Here is a 17,619-nt window from a genome sequence, read left to right as displayed (position 1 = left end):
CTGCTTTTTAGAAACTCTCTTATATTATTATATCCATATTACCCATCCATACTGCAGTGCAGACTTTTCACAATTTACAGACATGGTGTTCAAAATTGAATTGCCCAATTAGACGAACAGAAACAAAGAAACAGGGGGATAAATGGTGGCACCCTGCTGCAACATTTCTACTTCATGATAGGCTGGGAGCCTTTGGTACAAAAAATGAACAAACAAATGACTCTTTTAAAAGTGGAAACACTGCCAAAAAAGGTGCATCTGTCTATGCAAAACGCTTAGCATTAATGTGATATGCAGTTAATTAGGCAAAGTACATTTCTGTAACTCCAGGGGTAATTATAACACCCTTGCAAAAAGCAGAAATCAAAGAAGAGGATATAAATTAGCAATTTCTGGGACATATAAATATTTGTAATAAGCCTCAGTGCTCTCTAAAACAAATAATAAGAGGCAGCGAAAGTACTCAAAAATGCCCGAAACCCATCCGTTTCTTCATATTGGCTACCATAACAGCTAGTTTAAGATATAAAAGTGCCTCATATGAGGAATGCCAATTCAAAGAAGGCAAACATAATATAACCAGTGTGGTATTAACTATGCTGGACAGAGATGTCAGGGGCTTTCTATCTAGCATTATGAGAAGCGATTAATGTGTCATTTGTTGTGTGAGAATATGTCAGCGAGGTTCATTTTAATCAAAGCCTTCAGCCACAAAGTATAACACAGAAAATAAATCACAGCATGTTCCTCAGCTTTGTCTGTCTGTGTTCATTAGGCGGAAACATTCAGGGAGGTGGTGTGAATATAACCAGCCTTAAAGGATGAAGTACGATTATTTCTACTCGGATATCAAAGAAGAAAAGGGAATGAAAAGGACGTAAAGAGTGGCTGAAAAAAGGACTTGGTACAGAAGGGAGGGAGAAGACACAATGTGAAAGTCAAAAGGTCAAAGTTGAAATGTTTACCTGGGACTCTTCCGGCTGCATGGGTAAAGAGTGTAAGTATCATGTATTACAAAAGACGTACAAACAGATTGAAAGAAAAGGCAGAAATTAAAAACGATGTCAGATATTACATTTACACAATTTCATCATGCAATCAACATCAGCTCTGTTCCACAATCATACATGGAGAAGAAACGTCAAGATGTTTACATCCATCTTTCCTTTTATTTTGAGAGCGAATCTAGAAGAAAAATAAATGGCCGTGGTTCTGTGAGGCAGCAGACAAGCAGGACTATTTGGCATCACCATGGTGACTGGACCTGACAGCCCTCAGGGACTGTAGCAAGTCTGAATCATCAGGTTGGGCTTAACAGGCACAGCCTGCTCTTCCATCTGTACACAGTTTTGAAAGTGCCAAATATGCCAGGGAGGGATGAGTAGCAGCAGAGGTAGTGCCAGCTGATGCTACAACAAGTCACCATTACAGGAGCATTCTCCATTTTTATCCCTGATGATGGGAGCCCAAAGTGGATGCCCACTTTTTATGGCTGTAAGAAGCAGCTCAGGGAGCCCAGTGTTATTTTCCTCTTATTCTGAGATTTGAATGAAAAACCATAAAGCCCTGCTTGTTGGACATTTTTACTATAGCCAGCAGCAGGTACCAGTTTGGCACACGCATAAAACTGGAAAAAGCTAGAGGCAAAATCTGAAATATTGCGATGGAAGAAAGCAGTCACCCTTTTCAATAAATATAAAAATGTAAACATAAATGCTGTGCTCAGAAAACTGCACACCTTGAAGGAATTGTATTTCAGATCAATACCACTCATGTTTGTAAGCTACATAAAGCATGAGTGGCCAGTTAGCTTTCCTCAAAAGTAACAAAATCACGCTATAAGCACCACAAACTCACTTATTTGTCATTTTGATGTGTTCAGATCAACGGTCCCTTTTTAGCCTTCCTGAGAGTCCCCAAAATATGCTGTGCCCTTTCATGAACAGTCCAGCACTCATTACATATTTTCTACACTTTGATGTGCTCGTCAAACACAAGAGTAAAAACCAGGAACATTTTGTTTACATTTGGATATAGCTGTGCTAGCCGTTTCCAGTCTAAAATATCAGAATAATAAGTTATCTAAGTCCATAGACTGTATATAAAAGAAGGCTGTAGCTACCAGGTCTGAAGCGGAAGCCCTTTGAATATGTAAATAACCTGCAATAAAGACTGAATTCAGCAAATATAGACAGACAGATGTGCTTCATAATGATAAATAAGCAGGCCTCCAAATCCTCCTACACACAGCCTAAAGGTTTTTATCTATTTCAAATATTATGATGTCATCATGTTGTCAGGCACCTCCTAGCAACAGGCTAAAGTCACTTGTTTATGTACCTATGACACCTCAAGAAAATATCTTGTCGTTTTCATTTTACATCAATTGAAAAATTATACTCCTAAAAGTCGACTTATATATGGCAAATTACAACGTCATCATGTTGCCAAGCAACCACCCACCAATGGGATAAAATCAGCCATTTAAAGTGTCACGTTATTCTAATTTTACCAACAACAATATGGACAGGCCAAACAATAGTGTAGCGTGGGTCTATACTAGTATTTAAAGAAAAATTTGTATGAGCTATGAAAAATAAGGGCAACGCACAAGTACCGTCTTTCTAGTGGCCGACAGTGGTCGACTCCTGTGCTTGCAAAAAGAAGTTCATAAGAAAAATCACCCTACGGTAAATCATTTCCATATCCTTGTCACTTCAGTGACGTAAAGCATTGCGTGTGATGTGTAGTCAGCTGTTGCATCCAATTTTTTGCCACAAACACGCATGTGCCAAACTCATACTAGCTGCTGCTGTCACACAGCTGTCATACCACTCACATCACACATATATGCTAAAAAAATTCCAGACTTTGCACACTATTCCTGTCTGGTTATTTTGCTGAGTACAGTTTTTCTTTTACAGTCAGATTAACCACAAACTAACCTTCGACACACAAAAACAGCATCACTTAAAAAAAAATTGCCTCACTTAAACTAAAACAATCTCTAAAAGTGTCAAAGAATGAGATGAATATTTTTGAGTGCTAGTCACAACTTGGAGACAATTGTGGATGAATAGATAACATCCAAAACAAACATGTACCACAGACGATGTTGTATTAATGTTTTAGTGTTTGTTTGTGTGCGTGAGAGTCAGTGCTGACCTGATTTGATTTCCTCTGCTGTTCTGTCGATGAGAACGTAGAGGGACCACACCACACAGGTGATGGCGATGATGTGGAAGGTGACTGAACACATGATCTTTCTTCTCTCGCTCGCCGTCATCTGTAGTTTCTCCCACTGCCAAAGATGGAAGACTTTTGAGCATATTCACACACATTTAAAAAAAAATAAAAATAAAAAAAGAAACATGCTTTCAAACTAAGCAGAGCCTCTATGGCTGAAAACTAAAGCCAAAGATCAAATTCCTCTAATGGCCAGTCGAAACTGGCTCCAAAGTGAGCCAATCCCCTAAAACTCCTACACTGAAATGCCAATTTTCAGTCATAAAAACATGTTTCCATTCTGCTACAAAAACTGTTTTCATCTCTACAGACAGTCTGTCTGAAATGTTCATGTTCCAGCTTTGGTTAGTGAAATTCTATTTCCTTTGATTAGTCTGTTAGTTAGCACCAATTAGCAGATATATACGTCTCTGTATTGCACCTCCACAACTGATGAATGCAGCCTGCTAAAAAGGCTTGCTAGCATAAGATGACAGCACTCTACCCTTTGATCTAAATATGGCTACTTATGCAAGGCCATTCAAAACAAAACAAAACAAATAAACAACCACAAAAAACAGGACGGCAGCCTTGATGGCAAAGTTAAGGGAGGTGAAGGTGGCATCATCCATCTTTTATATACAGTTTTTGTTTGAAACACTAAAATCAGGGTGGTAGCCTCCTTGTGGTTAGAAACAAGTGGTTGCCCAGAGGTTTATCAAGTAACACCTTTAACTTCTGGGCGAAGAACTGTTGACAAGGCAACTCGTCTCCCAACAATCACGATCTGACTCAGGCTGACTGCAATCACAGGCTGGTGAAGGTTTGCAAATCACTGCTGTATTATTTATAATCTGAGTCGGTCTGCATGGATGAGCGCAACTCGCCTGAATCTGATCACTTAGCAGCGGACTCGACTGGTTGCATTCTGGCTATACTCCTGTATAACATCGAGACGCTGTTTGTGGAGGAATTTCTGTTTCAGATCTAAGCAATTTCGTGTTTGAATTTCTGTGTATGTAGACAGCAGCAGATTTGGTTAATTGCTGTATTAATACATATAGATTGCATGCAATAGGCAGCTTGATCCCATGCTTATTGGAGTTTTATCACTTCGAAGATGGCAACTGATTGCAACTGGTTGCCGACCTGGTCCCCGTCTTCAGAGCAGCCATTTCGACAGCCACAAGTTCATTGCACACAATCGCAATAAATTTTGGTTGTGCTGCAGTCTTCACCTACTGTTTTTCCCAGATGTGAAAGTACCATAAAGGCCTTTTTTATTCAGCTCCTGTCAGCAAAATCCAGTGTTACACAATGCTTCCTGGCAGGGTTAATGAGATAGAGAAGAGCATGGCATGCAGCATCCAGGTGATATACCCTGCTACCTGCCAGGAAGCTCAGATAACTGTGGAGCACCTGGTCAATCATTGGCTGCACTAAAATAAATGCCAGAAATCTGCCCAGCACTAAAAAGAAATCACATGATATCTGTACTGTCAGATAGCTTTGTGTAGCTTTCCCAAACATCCAAATCCATAATAATGAATTCAGTGATGAATAATTGCAGGGTCACTTTAATAAGACGCGGGTGTTGCCGAACAACATGACATCAAGCACTCTTTAATAAAAACTTTCATACTGACAACAACATCCGCCTCTCATCTCAAATTTCCTTGTGCACTCACACATGAACAACTTTAATATTCACCCATGGGATTCGGAAGCTATTAACAGCAGAGCATTTGTTTAAGGCCTTTTGTGCAGCTAATGAAGGGTGGAGGAATTTTAATTAGAGTGTCCTGCTATCTTCAGGCCACAGTGATTGATAAGAGCCTTTCAGGAACGTGGACTGCCTCTAAACCACTGAAAGGGATCACAACCACCCGGACAAGTGGTTTGCTTATGAAAATGGCTTATTGTGCTCTTGTGTCTGCACGACAAGACTGGAGATAGTTTTTTGGTATTTTTCGCTTCACAACAAAGGAGTGATGTGAGCTAAGTTAGGACGCAGAGACAAGACTGTGACTTTAATAACTGAGGCTGAACTGCTTAACAGCCAAATATGCACACACCTAACCAGCTTACCTTGCGCAGTGGTTTGAGTTTAGTCTCCATGATGAACTCGTATTTACACAGCTCACAGCAACGAGTGTCAGAGCTCTTGATCCACTGCTGTAGACAGGACTGGTGGACAAAGCGCAAGCTCCCTGTGCAGTGGCATGGTGTGATCAGAGGGCTCTCGTCATCCCCTTCGCAGTGACAAATCCTGCGGGAGGCAGAGAATACAGTCAACACTAAGCTACAGGCTAGACAGCTAGTAACAGGAGCAAGATGGGAGAGAGGGGAAAGATCAAAACGGGAAAAGTTGGCAGGCGAAGGCGACACACTGAGAAAACTTGGGAGTTGTGTAATATAAGACTGCACGTCAGCAAAGCTGGAGTAGCATCGCCAAGAGCACAATATGCAACTGATTTTTCCACACCTACAACAGCTTTAGGTAAACAGGTGAGAATATGATTTCACAAACAGAGAAAACAAAATTAACACCCTTGTCACAGCAGAGAATTCATGTCCCACATGAGTAAACCCAGTAAAGACAAACTAAATAGATTCATTTGCAAGTCCAAACAACATTTTGAGAAACTCATCTCCTGCGTTTTTTGTGTTTCCGTGCAAAACTGAACACTTTTAATGTCATTTCGCTCTGTAGCTGTACAGCACTGAGTTTCATTGTCAGACAAGAGGTAATAAATGTTATAAATATGTGAGTTTTTTAATTACTGTAATACAGTCCATGACAAATACGTCTGTTTGTGTATCGCTGCAATGCTGCAATGCACTGCTACGAACGCTGATGAAGGCTGACGTGCCTTGGAGTTGTTGCACTTTTAACACCTAACAAATGTTGGCCAAAAAATAACCACATGAACACGATATTCGTTAAAAATACTACAGGAAGCAGCTATATTCTCTTTAACAGGTGTTTGTGATGCTGTGTCCAGTCCCCGTAGATGCCTGGAAAGCCTCGAGTACAGACACCGACAGCTGGAACATTCGATTAGGCGTCTGTTGCCTCTAATGACTGCTGGACAGTCTGTTGTCAGTGAGAGGAACCAATCACTTTTCCAATAGACTGACTTGAAGGAGTCCACCACTCCAACATCACACACATCAGATGCTGTCTGATAGGATGGAGGATGTATGGAGGAGTATGTTTGTCCGAATCTTTCCACTCAGTGAAAGGCAGATTGATGGGCAGTCTGAGCAAATCCAGACTATGTGGACACTTTCACCTGCACGATAGTCAGGATCTGTCAGTTTTAGTGGTGAGAGGAGGTTACATCACACGCCATGCCTTACTTGAGAAAGTAGAAAATTATTATGATCTTAGACTTCAATGTCAGGACATCGACTTTGTTGTGGTTTTTCAGATTACAGTCCTCAGTGAATAACCAATAAGCACCAAAATCAGGCTGCTTGTTAGACCACAACATGACATTGATTAAAAGCCGGACTGATGTCTTTCTCTAGACTACCAGGGTGCCTGATAAAGGGGTTAAAGGTGTTGTAGCTTAAAAAGCAAATAATACCTTAAATGGGTACAGAATACACAAAGCAGGGCACATGTTCTATTAATCTATTTTTCAAATACATTTTGTTCCCTACAGATTTCACAGGCAGTAAGATCAATAATCCAGGAACGTCTTCTGTGATGCTTTCTTCTCCTGAGTGGGTAGCGAGGAGCAATGGCATGTCTTTATGGGCTGGAAGATGCAAGCAAACAAAGCGTGGCGAAGACGAGGTGGAGGAGGAGGAGAGAGCCGGGTGTTCAGATGGGATTGTCTTTATCCTGGTTCATGGAAGGATAACAACATGAAGGAACACATGCACGCCCACGTATGCGTTCACACATGTTAGAAAAGGGAGCACACGAGATGACGTCTATTTCAAGACTTTGCTGAACTGGCCAGTGTTACAAGATTAAAAGACAAAGTGAACAAAGGTGGATAAAAATAGGTCATATCCAAAGGTTCTTAAGCAGAGGAGGTGGAAGAAGTGGAATAAGGCCTGGGGGATTAAAGGAAAGGCGAGACACAATCGACATCACTAGAATAAGTTTTTTGTTGTTGTTGTTTTTGATTATGGATAGACTGCTTTGTTTGTGTTCATTTGCATGCATAACGAGATGATGAACTGCAGATTCTCATCCCACACATACTGTATTTCTATTTCAATTTAAAAAAAGAAAAGCCAGAGGAAGTAGATCATTTGGTGCTTATATCAACGATTTCTGCCTGCTGAAATAAACAGATCTGACAAATTATTCTTCTTATGTGGGAGGAGATAACCACAGAAAAATCCCAACACCTCCGCATGGAGTTGCGGTGGAAATGCAGCGATCGGTAAACAACACGAGCGGATGAGGGCGGAGGAATCTTTCACTGAGACATTCAGGGAACTTTCATCTGATTCCACAACAGGCTGAACCGCCTCGGCGGGACGCAAGAAATCTCACAAATAAAGCACGCAACATTCACCTTCGTCATTTAACACGAGGCGCATCCATATATTCCAACAGATTAACATAATAACCCAGGCGTGGAAATTCACAGGTAAATTAACTTTTTGTCAGCAGCGGCACATTCCGTGCACTCTTAGGACGTTAAAATTAAATTTGCATCACTTGCGTCCACAACACACCCTGTTTGACGGTAGTTTTAAGATGGCAGAGGCGCCGTACGAGTATGACAACATTAAAATGTGAGAAGCAAACAGAGTCAGGAAATCACAAGCCCCAGAAGCTGAGAAGGAAACAAGCTCAAATGCCTGCCGAAGCGTTCGCTTTCTTCCTGTTCCTCTTTCTTTTTTTTGCTTCCTTATAATTTTCTCTGGTGGCATGAAGCCAGTCTTTTGCACTCCACACTCCCTCGATGTGTTGCTTAAACACTGCCCTCCCTCCATTTATTCCTCATTCTGCCCTCATCCAAAAAAGTATGTGTATGAGAAGACGCCACTAATCTGTCTTCTCTTGCTTTTCTGCTGAATAGATTTTCCTGTGGAAGATATGTGCGGCATCTGAAGTATTTGCCTCTCAGACTCTTTTCAGTCTGCGCAGTTTAAGCGCTGCCAGAGACATGCTGATCAATTCAGTGGCTTTAGTAGCTAAGCAATCTCTCTCTGTCTCCTTTTATTTTTCTTTCTCCTTTCTTGTCTCTGATCATTTAAGCGGGTACTCGTTTGTCTTTGCATGAGCACGCTTGCCTTCAAAGAGAATATTAAATTTGCTGAGGAGACATTTAACTGTTGGAGGAAGGTTAAGGAATTACACAGACCCTAGCTGTTTTATGCTGTCAGATTTAAAAGCTTAAAAGCTACCCTGTAATGCTGTTTTTTTGAACATTAGAGCCACTGCGGCTCAATGTTATTTGAATTTCCTGCAAATTAAAAACTGAGTCATTAAATCCTACATTTAGTTGATTATGGAATAACTAAAACTTTTGATAATTTTTTTTTAAAATCGATGCCAACTATTTGAAAATCATTGCATGTTCTTGCCTAATCCACAAATATGCATTCAGTAATGCATATGTATCAAAGTAAAGAAACAAAAACTGGAGAAAATATAAACTGGAGTACAATCGCTGTGATTTAGTTAGGAGGTTGTTCATGGTTAAGGAAAAAAAAAAGGGGGGGGGGTTCAGGCCCATCTGAAAAGGTCACTGTGCTCCCTCGGCTGAATTCTGCCGACACACTTTCAAAGCTGTAAGTGAAATTAAATCCTACAATTTGGTAATGAAAAGGTTGTACACCCACATCACAGATATCGCAGTAACAACCAAGCGCTGGGAGCTTAGTGCACCTGCAGCAAACGCCGCAGCGACCGAGAAGGACTGAATTTGGAGTACACACCCCTCATTTAAAGCCTGATCAAAAACTGCACACAAACAGAAATGTGTTGACAAGATTTTGTGCTCACACTCTGTGACTCCCTACTGTTCTGATGTGTGTGTCTTTATGTCTCTTATTTTGTAAACTATGCTACCAAAAACAGATATTTTTGCACTTCTGTATCTGAATGAGAATCAGATTTATTGACCAAGTACTCGTACACATACAAGGAATTGGGCTCCAGCTGTTTCTTTGCTCTCAGTGCACGCAACAACAGACAACACTGAAAACAACATAGCATAGAAAATAACAACACATGAAGCTTATTTATGGTGCAGAGTGTGAGTATACTGGAAAAAAGTTTGGATTAAATAAGGGACGGATAACTAGTTACTACATGTATGACCTCTTTACCTGCAATACATTTAAAACTCATCTCAAACGATGGCTAAAAGGGGATCAGATTAGTGATCGTTAATTTTACAAATAACATCAATCATCTTTAATGTTGTAAGTTTTTATATTTACTTGTTCTGTTTTTTTGCTATGAGATGTTATGCTGTAATTTGATGTATTTGTTGTCTGGACTACATTGTTTGACATTGTCTGACGGTCTGCTTAATTCCTTGTTTACTGTTTTTTGTCTGACCTGCCAGCGACTACAGATGAAAAGCAGCCTTTTGGATAAATCTGGCATATTTACACTGATATGCTCATTAATATGCACGGCCCCTTTCAAATAAACAAATTCAAATGAAAAAAATATGCATATGATTGCACACGGGTTCACAATGTGGTTCAAAGTAGTTTGTTAATGCTTTTATGAATTTGTGTACCTGTAAAGGTGAACCATGCGGTTACGACTATACAGGATAGCCTCCTGTTGTGCTTGCATGCTTAAGCAAGTTATTATTAATTTGAAAAACCACACATCTTTCTTTGATTAGAATTTTGTGAACACATGTGACAACATCTGGCCAGAACCTTTCGAAGTGGAGTTTGCGTGTTGTCCGCGTGTCTGTGTGGATTTTCTCTGGGAACTTCCGACTTCCTCCCACAGTCCAAAGACACGTGCTTACCTGGTTAAAGTGTAATTCTAAATTGCCCATAGATATGTCTTTCTCTTGTACTAGCGCTGAGACAGATGCAACCTGTCCATCCAACTCTTGCCCTACAGGACAGGCTCCAGACCACAAGATGTATTTATTTATTTATTTATTTATTTATTTATTTATATCTGGAATAAAAATAGTTTTCAAGTGAGAAAGGTGAATTTTCAAGTCAAATGCTTCCTTGTCAAGCTTGGTTCCCTGAGCCAGCAAACATACAAATGCAATCAATAGGAATGTTTGAATTCTTTGAAGGAATAAGCTTTTTATGACAAAGCAAATCCGGCCATTTTGTAATGCGTCTAGATGAGAAACACTTATCTGCTTGGTGACATTTCTAATGAGGAAGTGAAGCAACTCCCTTCACACAGCTGACTTTCAGCCACTACTCTCTGAACTGCTGACAATAAAGGAGTTTGATAATAATTAACCAACTAGTCACCTGTGAAACAAACAACCTCCCACACATACTTTTCATAGGTGAGGTCAGCATTAGAGCTGCGCTCACGTTTTAAGCCACCTGACAGAGAACTGGAATAACGTGTTTGTGTGTGCGCGTGTGTGTGTGCAGTCAGACTATCCAGGCTATTTGAAGCCAATAATCTGCCTTTTGATCTCTGGCCTTCACTTTGCCACTTCTAAGCTGGTGTTTCTCCATCGGCCCACAGCTGACATGTAAATCTGGAAAGCAGTAGATGCACACACCAGAGCCAAAGTGACAACAAACAGAGTCATATATAATTCAAAATCCTTTAGATCTCATTAATCCAGTGAAGTGCTGCCACGCTTCGTATCGACAGCAGGAGTTAAGGCTCAAAATTCCCGTTCTTGGCAACCAGCAAGATCTACTCATCTGCAGAGACCTCGCAGCCATGACCTGGTCTGTAAGAAAGTTACGCACAATGTGTCTTTATAATAAGAACTGGCTCTGGCAGTAAGACGGCATCCAATTGGTCATGTGACAAAGACTGATGGTGGACCCAGACACGGGCTATTTATTGTTCTCTGTTCCACTAGTTCTCAGACATATACTCTGTTCCTCTGTGCTATTAAATTTTCTATGCTAACCTCTGCCCTTCTATCAATTCCATAATAGTCCTATTGCCCTCTATTCCTACTGCAAAGCCTCAGGCTTATGAGCCAAAATCAATCAGATTTTTTTTTTTTTGCAGCCTATATACGACACTTTACTGCCTCATCGATCTAACAAATGAAAAAATATTTTAAAAACACAGCTTGGCAGCACAATGAAAAACACAGCAGAACATTGAGATAACAGTGAAGTGAAATTAGATGGTATGAAATTACTTTACGGCACATTTGTGTCACACACAAAAGGGTTGAATTGGAACAGCTGAGGAGGAGGTGGACAGTGTTGTGGTGTGTGGAAATTAAAGCATCTACGTGTCAGGTTCTTCTGAGTAACTGCTCGACTCTGAGCAGGGATTTAGACTACAAATACCACAACGAGATATTTTCTGGGTATACAGGCTATGGGATGAGAAGCTCTCCACTACTCCACAGGGCTCTGGGATTCACTGCCACGTCACGGTACAGGGGTGGTCTGGGCTTTACGTCACAGGAAGGGTGGGTGTGGATTACGCCGTCCAGACAGTCACCCACCTGCAGCAGTCCCCGGATAGAGAATAAGGTGACAGTGGCCCCGTTTTCTCTGACAAAGGGGATGGACAGCAGTCCAGATCGCTGTCTCCTTCCATATAGCACACTGGAGCTAGAAGTCCAACTGACGCAGCCACTCTCACCAATTTTGGAGATGCTGGTTGACCCGTTTCTTTTGAAGTAGGACTGGGCTGGTCTTCCTCAAACACATCGTCATCTCCCACTAAATCCTCAGAGGGCAAGCCTGACTCGCTACCTTCCAGCAGGGCACTGGAGGACTTGATGTGGAGGTGGGAGGCGTAGCTGCCCAGGTCTGAGCATTGCAGGCTGGCTGATGTAGAGGATCGAGAGAAGGGAAGGAGGAGACGAAGAAAATTGGAGCTTGGGGAGTTATGGGGGTGGTGGTGGGTGTTGGAATGAGGAGCGGTGAGGACACCGTGATCAGTTGGGAGACAACTGGCGGGCGCTATGCCCAACATGTACTTGTAGTTGTTGGTGAAGGAGGGAACGAGGTGGGGCTGGGCGCGCGTTGAGAAGCCAGGATTTGGGATCTGTTGTGTGGGCGTTGCAGCCAGCTTGCAGTTGAGTTTGTGAGCCCTTCGATCCAAGTCAGGAGGCTGAGCGGGCTCGAGCTTCAGCTCCAACTCTCCCTCAGAGCACGTGCGATCTATAAACTGCAGACCTCGGCAAAGACTGTCCACACGCTGGCCGACGTCATTCAGAGACACCGAAAACCTGAGCGAGTTGTTGGAACGGATGCTGACGGAGGACGGACGCAGCAGAGAGAGCCAGTCTCGCTGTTTGGCGTGTTTGGAAGCAGGTAGGACGTCTGTGCAGAGGGTGGTCACTGAAACATCTCCTGAACCCTGACAAGTTTTACCCTTAGAACTCAAAAGAACCACTGCTGTCTGCTTCTGAGTGTCCTGATCCTGACTGATGATGTGATTGTGCGTGTTTGTGTGTGAAAAAGGAGCACGCAACAGACAACAGCGGTAGAGGACAACAGGAAAAGGTAGGGGGAAAGACAAAAAAGAGAAATGGAAGAGACATCATGCATTTAAAAATAAAGGAGTTTGAAAAATAGGATATATAAACACCGGATGATTAATGTTACCGTTAACTCCATTTAGCAGCAGCTTGCAACTAAGGCTGCTCCCAGCAGTGACATTGTGCCACTCAGGGGTAAAAGTTAAGCCAACATCACCCACTGATAAGCAACTTCATCACTGATAGACTGATAAATAAAGTTCATTTACTGCACGCAGGTGTTCATATCAACCTGGACAAATATAATTTCTTGGCATGAATTCAGACTGAAAGGTACCTGCAGATGTCCTGGCTAGACGGGGAAACTGACGTCCTCGAGAAACTGCACGGAGCGTTGACTGAAGTCGGGCTTCCAGCCTGAGAAACAAAGCACACGCAGAACAAAAGGCAGTTTAGGACAGAGAGTACAGGCACGTGAACATGAAACCCTACAGTTAAATAAATACTGCATCAATCAACAGGCGATTGTATTTTCCGTGGTGGCGGCCGTGGCTCCGCGTGGTGAGGAATTATCAGCGCCAGCGCCCATCAGCACATTTGTGTGATCTTTACACAAAGAGAGAAAGCATGTTGTGTACTGATGCACAAGATGATAGAGAGGGGAAAAACAATGCTGCCAGTTAATCTGTCTAGTTTAAGGTGAAATCTGCAAAAAAAGAAAAATAATATCAACAGGCGGCTGCGAAGAGAGAAGTGCTGATGAGACCGATCGAGAGTTAAGAAGAACGAGGCGGCGAGCGAGGCACGGCTGGGGGACGTGAGGCTGCAGATTAATGCTCAGCTTCTACAGAGAATAATTTTTAAACACGTGCACTGCAGGTGCAAGGCTGTTAGAATGAAAACACCTTCAGCATCATCAAGGCTTTCACCAATATTTATTTTACAAACATATGAAGATTACTTTTTCCTCAGATTTTTTTTTATGACAACTTGGGTTATACTTGCAAAATATTCTCTTATGTCTCACAGGATAATAAATCTAATTGATCAGATGATCATCCTGGTAGATCATTCAACTATTTTAGTGCACTTAACCAATTCAGGTGTATGAGACGGGTTGAAGCCTTTCCCAGGAGTCATAGGGGGACACCAAGGACAGGTCGCCGGCTTGGCTAATTCACAAATCACTCATAATTCACACCCAGGGTCAATTTAGAATCACAAATTATTTACTACATCATATTTTATTATTATGTAGCGTCACTTGGGTGTTCCAAAAACGTTCACTTAGATGAGTTCATCTGTGAGACGAGACACAAACTGTGTGGCTCCTTTTAAATAAGTAGAACTGCTCTCAATCATTTCGTTGTATCAGACCACACTGAAGCCTTTGAAACCCTCTTTTTCACCTCTGTTGTTTTTAAGCTTCACATTCAACATAAATGTGATCTTTTCATCCCACTTTCAACCAGAACAGGATTGAGTATATTCCCTCAAATACAGATAATATTCCCTAAAGTCTCCCATATTGACAGGTTCAGACCGGATACATAACAAATGAGATCAGACAGTGTTTGGGTTGCTAACATAAAGACATGGGGGGGAGGGCCTGGTAATTTCAGCAAGAAACTAATTACCTATTGATTTAATTTCTAACTAAAGGAAAGTTTATAGCTCACGGCCGGACACCAATCAATAGAAAATTCAATTTCCAGCCATGCCCTTTCATCCTGTTTATCTGTCTGTGCATGAGCAGCACCGCTTCTTTTTCCCCACTTGCACACAAAAGCACTTAAACACGCTGTCCTCCTGTTTCACGTCACTGTTCTTCCACTGCTTACTCAGGGATGTAATTTACTTAAATCTTTTATTTCCTCTGTTTCTTGTTTAATTTGACTCTTATTTTAAACAGCTCATGTTCAAGGTCACCGTTTGGTGCTCTGGCAGCAGTCTGGCCAATAAATGTAAAATGAATAGACAGAAGTGGATGAGAGACAACAATTAAAGCGTTATTATTTAGCAGACAGTACCACAATAAACTACAAAAACCGAAAGCTACTCAAATGAAACTCAAGAAACGCCGAGTTTACCTGAAGCATCGTGGGAAATACGAATATGGGCTGACCAATGAAGCAGATAGGGATCTTTATTAGTTACGTTCTGTGCAACTCGGCAAATAGATAACTCACTGCGTCTTTGAGCGTTCAGACAATAACGTAGTTGAGGTAATAATGATTAACTTCCCGTTAAAACCCTGCATGACTCCATAGTCCTATTAAACAGCTGCTCTTTCTTAACAGCTCTCTCTTGTGAGGACCTGCTTTGATGAGTAAATAACTGCCTCCGTTTAACATATAACAAAAAACGCTGGAGGCAATGATACTTCAATAACTGCTGAAAACTGGTTTTTGGCACCACCGACAGTTGTCGCACTTTGAAACCTCTAAACTGTGAAAGGAAGCAGATTCGCGCTTAAACGTATCCATTCAGTTATGGTTCTCTGACTCTGATGTGCTAATTAGATATAATCCAGCCTCACTTCACATTCACCCTAATGAACACCTGTTTATTTTATTGTGAGTGCTGAAAAAAACTCATATTATTATAATAACCACTAATTTAACCTCTCTCCTCAAGCACCACCGCCCTCCACGCACTCTCACGCCACGCATAAATTATTCACTTTTGTATTTGTTGCACTCTCTCTTATCCCTGAAACACCTTATTACTCGCATGTCATTACCTCTGCCTCCTTCCTTCTTCGATAGCCTTAACCTGCACAGACGTAGCCATTGGGGCCTTTTCAAGTAGAACCTTTAAAATCTAACAGGAGCAATGAATCACTGGCTCCCATTGAGAAACTCCTAACGAAGCTGGCAAGAATCAAAAGTTCACTGTTGACCTTTAAAACTGTACAAACCTAACCCGAGGTGTCAAAGTTTGTAACCAAAAAAATACGGGTAGTCTAATCTGAAGCTTAACAATTATTAACATATCAATTTGATCATGAGTGAGGTTTTTTTTATTGTGACGCACAATATGCAGTTCAGACCAGTTAAACTTGAAATGTTTTGTCAAACTTTGATTTCCCAGGACAAAAATGAACTTTACCGAAAGTGTTTGACATTTTGGAAAATAAGTTTATTATCTTTTTTGCCCGTGGTTCAGATGAGAAGATCGATACAATTATAAAAGGTCTGCGCGTTATACGTGAAGCTGCAGCCAGCAGGTGATTAACTCGGCCTCGGCTTTTGTTTATAACCTTCGTGGAGGTTAATCATAAAACTGATGAATATTACAGCTGAGATACGTTCTCATGCAGCCCTGCGCAAACATTTGATAAAATCCATTTTTAATCAAGAGCTTCTTTAATCCATCTACAACGACCGCAGTTTATACTTCTATAGTTTTCTCTGGCTCACTCACTCGCTTCTTCGTGGCTGTTGCAAGGTCATGCTGCTAATATAAAGTGGGGCCTCCAGCTGTGCAATTTATATCCCAGCAATATACAATACACTTATGTGTCATTACATGCAGTGCGCTGATACCCACAAAGCTGAATACGCTGATGGGTTTGTGCTGTGCCGCAAATGCTTGCGTATCCAACCACCACCATCAGATATAAGAAACCTCAAACACGAGATGAGTAGCCTAGTTACATTAATCATACACACGCATACTAAATAATCACCAAAGTATGACGCCAAAGCAATCCTCCCTAAAATCTAATGCTGTCAGATTTGGTGTTATTTTTATTTTTTTGAGAAGCTACAAACTCATTAGAGCTTTAATAAGGGTGATTTGGTAGCAGCAGGTTATGCAGGAGGCAGCAGGAAAGCTGATGGACTTGATTGGCCAATCATTTTTCTGGCACTCGAGACTATCTTAAATCTTGCCTATCCATCTGTTTCAATGGGCCCTCATGTGAGCTTGCAAAAAAATGGCAATCAGTGCAGTTTATTCAAGTCTTGGACAGGCTTCAAAGTGGCAGCACCAAGCTCTGAAAACGAGAGAATACACTCCGTTTTAAATTGAATATCACCATCCCTGCCTTTGTTTACTATAAATGACTTGTGATGAAGGAGAAACTACCCACTCACTCACACCACAGTTATCATCTCGTGCCGTATTAATGCTGTACCAGTTGAAAGTAGATTTACTGCAGTGAGCAACAGAAGCATCCTCAGTGATCTAACCTGGGATGATGAGGCGTTTACTGTCAACATCAGACACCATCTCCCCGGCAACCCAGTCCCGGTTGATCAGACCCCAGTAGCAATTATCCAGGGATCTGCCTTCTTAATCCAAAGCCACCTTGTTTCTTTCTCTGAGGCTTCAGTAGCTCATCTAATTGACTTCCTCTAATCCTGTCCGACGATGCTCAGCAATGCAAAAGCTTTGCAGAGCAAATCCTACCTCCTTCAGCAGCTTTGCCTTTAGGATGGCTCACTTCTGGTACTCGGCACACGGCCTCTCTGCCAGTTCCAGCCTGCTCAATACCACATGCCAGTCACTGGCAGTGCTGAAGAGGCCAAATAAAACTTCAAACTGTAGATGAGGTTTCTCTCCAGCCCTTTGGTCTTTGGCTAATGGTGGCCCATGAGGGCTATGGGTACACTATTAGTGGTCATGATGAACAATAGTGTCCATCTCCAAAGGCAAGGTGTCCAGGAAGGAGTTCTTTCCAAAGCAAAGGGGACTGGAAGGTGTCTCACTCCTGCTGCAGACATGGAGGTTTGCTGGACTGACTAGGACATCATACACAGCTTGAACCAAGAACCTCAAC

At 41.7% G+C, this 17,619-nt stretch overlaps 1 protein-coding gene across 6 annotated transcripts in view; it reads right to left on the bottom strand.

The window, feature by feature from the left end:
* Positions 1–17,619, bottom strand: part of marchf8 (membrane-associated ring finger (C3HC4) 8) — a 91,778-nt gene that overhangs the window by 4,113 nt on the left and 70,046 nt on the right. For 4 of the 6 annotated variants that reach the window (XM_082557301.1, XM_082557302.1, XM_082557303.1 and 1 more), the window contains 4 exons: positions 13,171–13,250; positions 5,314–5,494; positions 3,166–3,301; positions 966–980 (listed from right to left, as the gene is read on the bottom strand). In XM_082557301.1, the coding sequence (XP_082413427.1) occupies positions 966–980; positions 3,166–3,301; positions 5,314–5,494; positions 13,171–13,250 (412 nt within the window). The remainder of the gene's footprint in view (positions 1–965; positions 981–3,165; positions 3,302–5,313; positions 5,495–13,170; positions 13,251–17,619) is intronic. The other 2 variants (XM_082557304.1, XM_082557306.1) reach the window with 1 other exon arrangement.

This window comes from Aulonocara stuartgranti (genome assembly GCF_965226115.1).
Source record: "Aulonocara stuartgranti genome assembly, chromosome: 13".
Lineage (NCBI taxonomy): Eukaryota > Metazoa > Chordata > Actinopteri > Cichliformes > Cichlidae > Aulonocara > Aulonocara stuartgranti.
The sequence above is the reverse complement of the archived record's forward strand: the minus strand, read 5'-3'. Positions and strand labels throughout refer to the sequence as shown.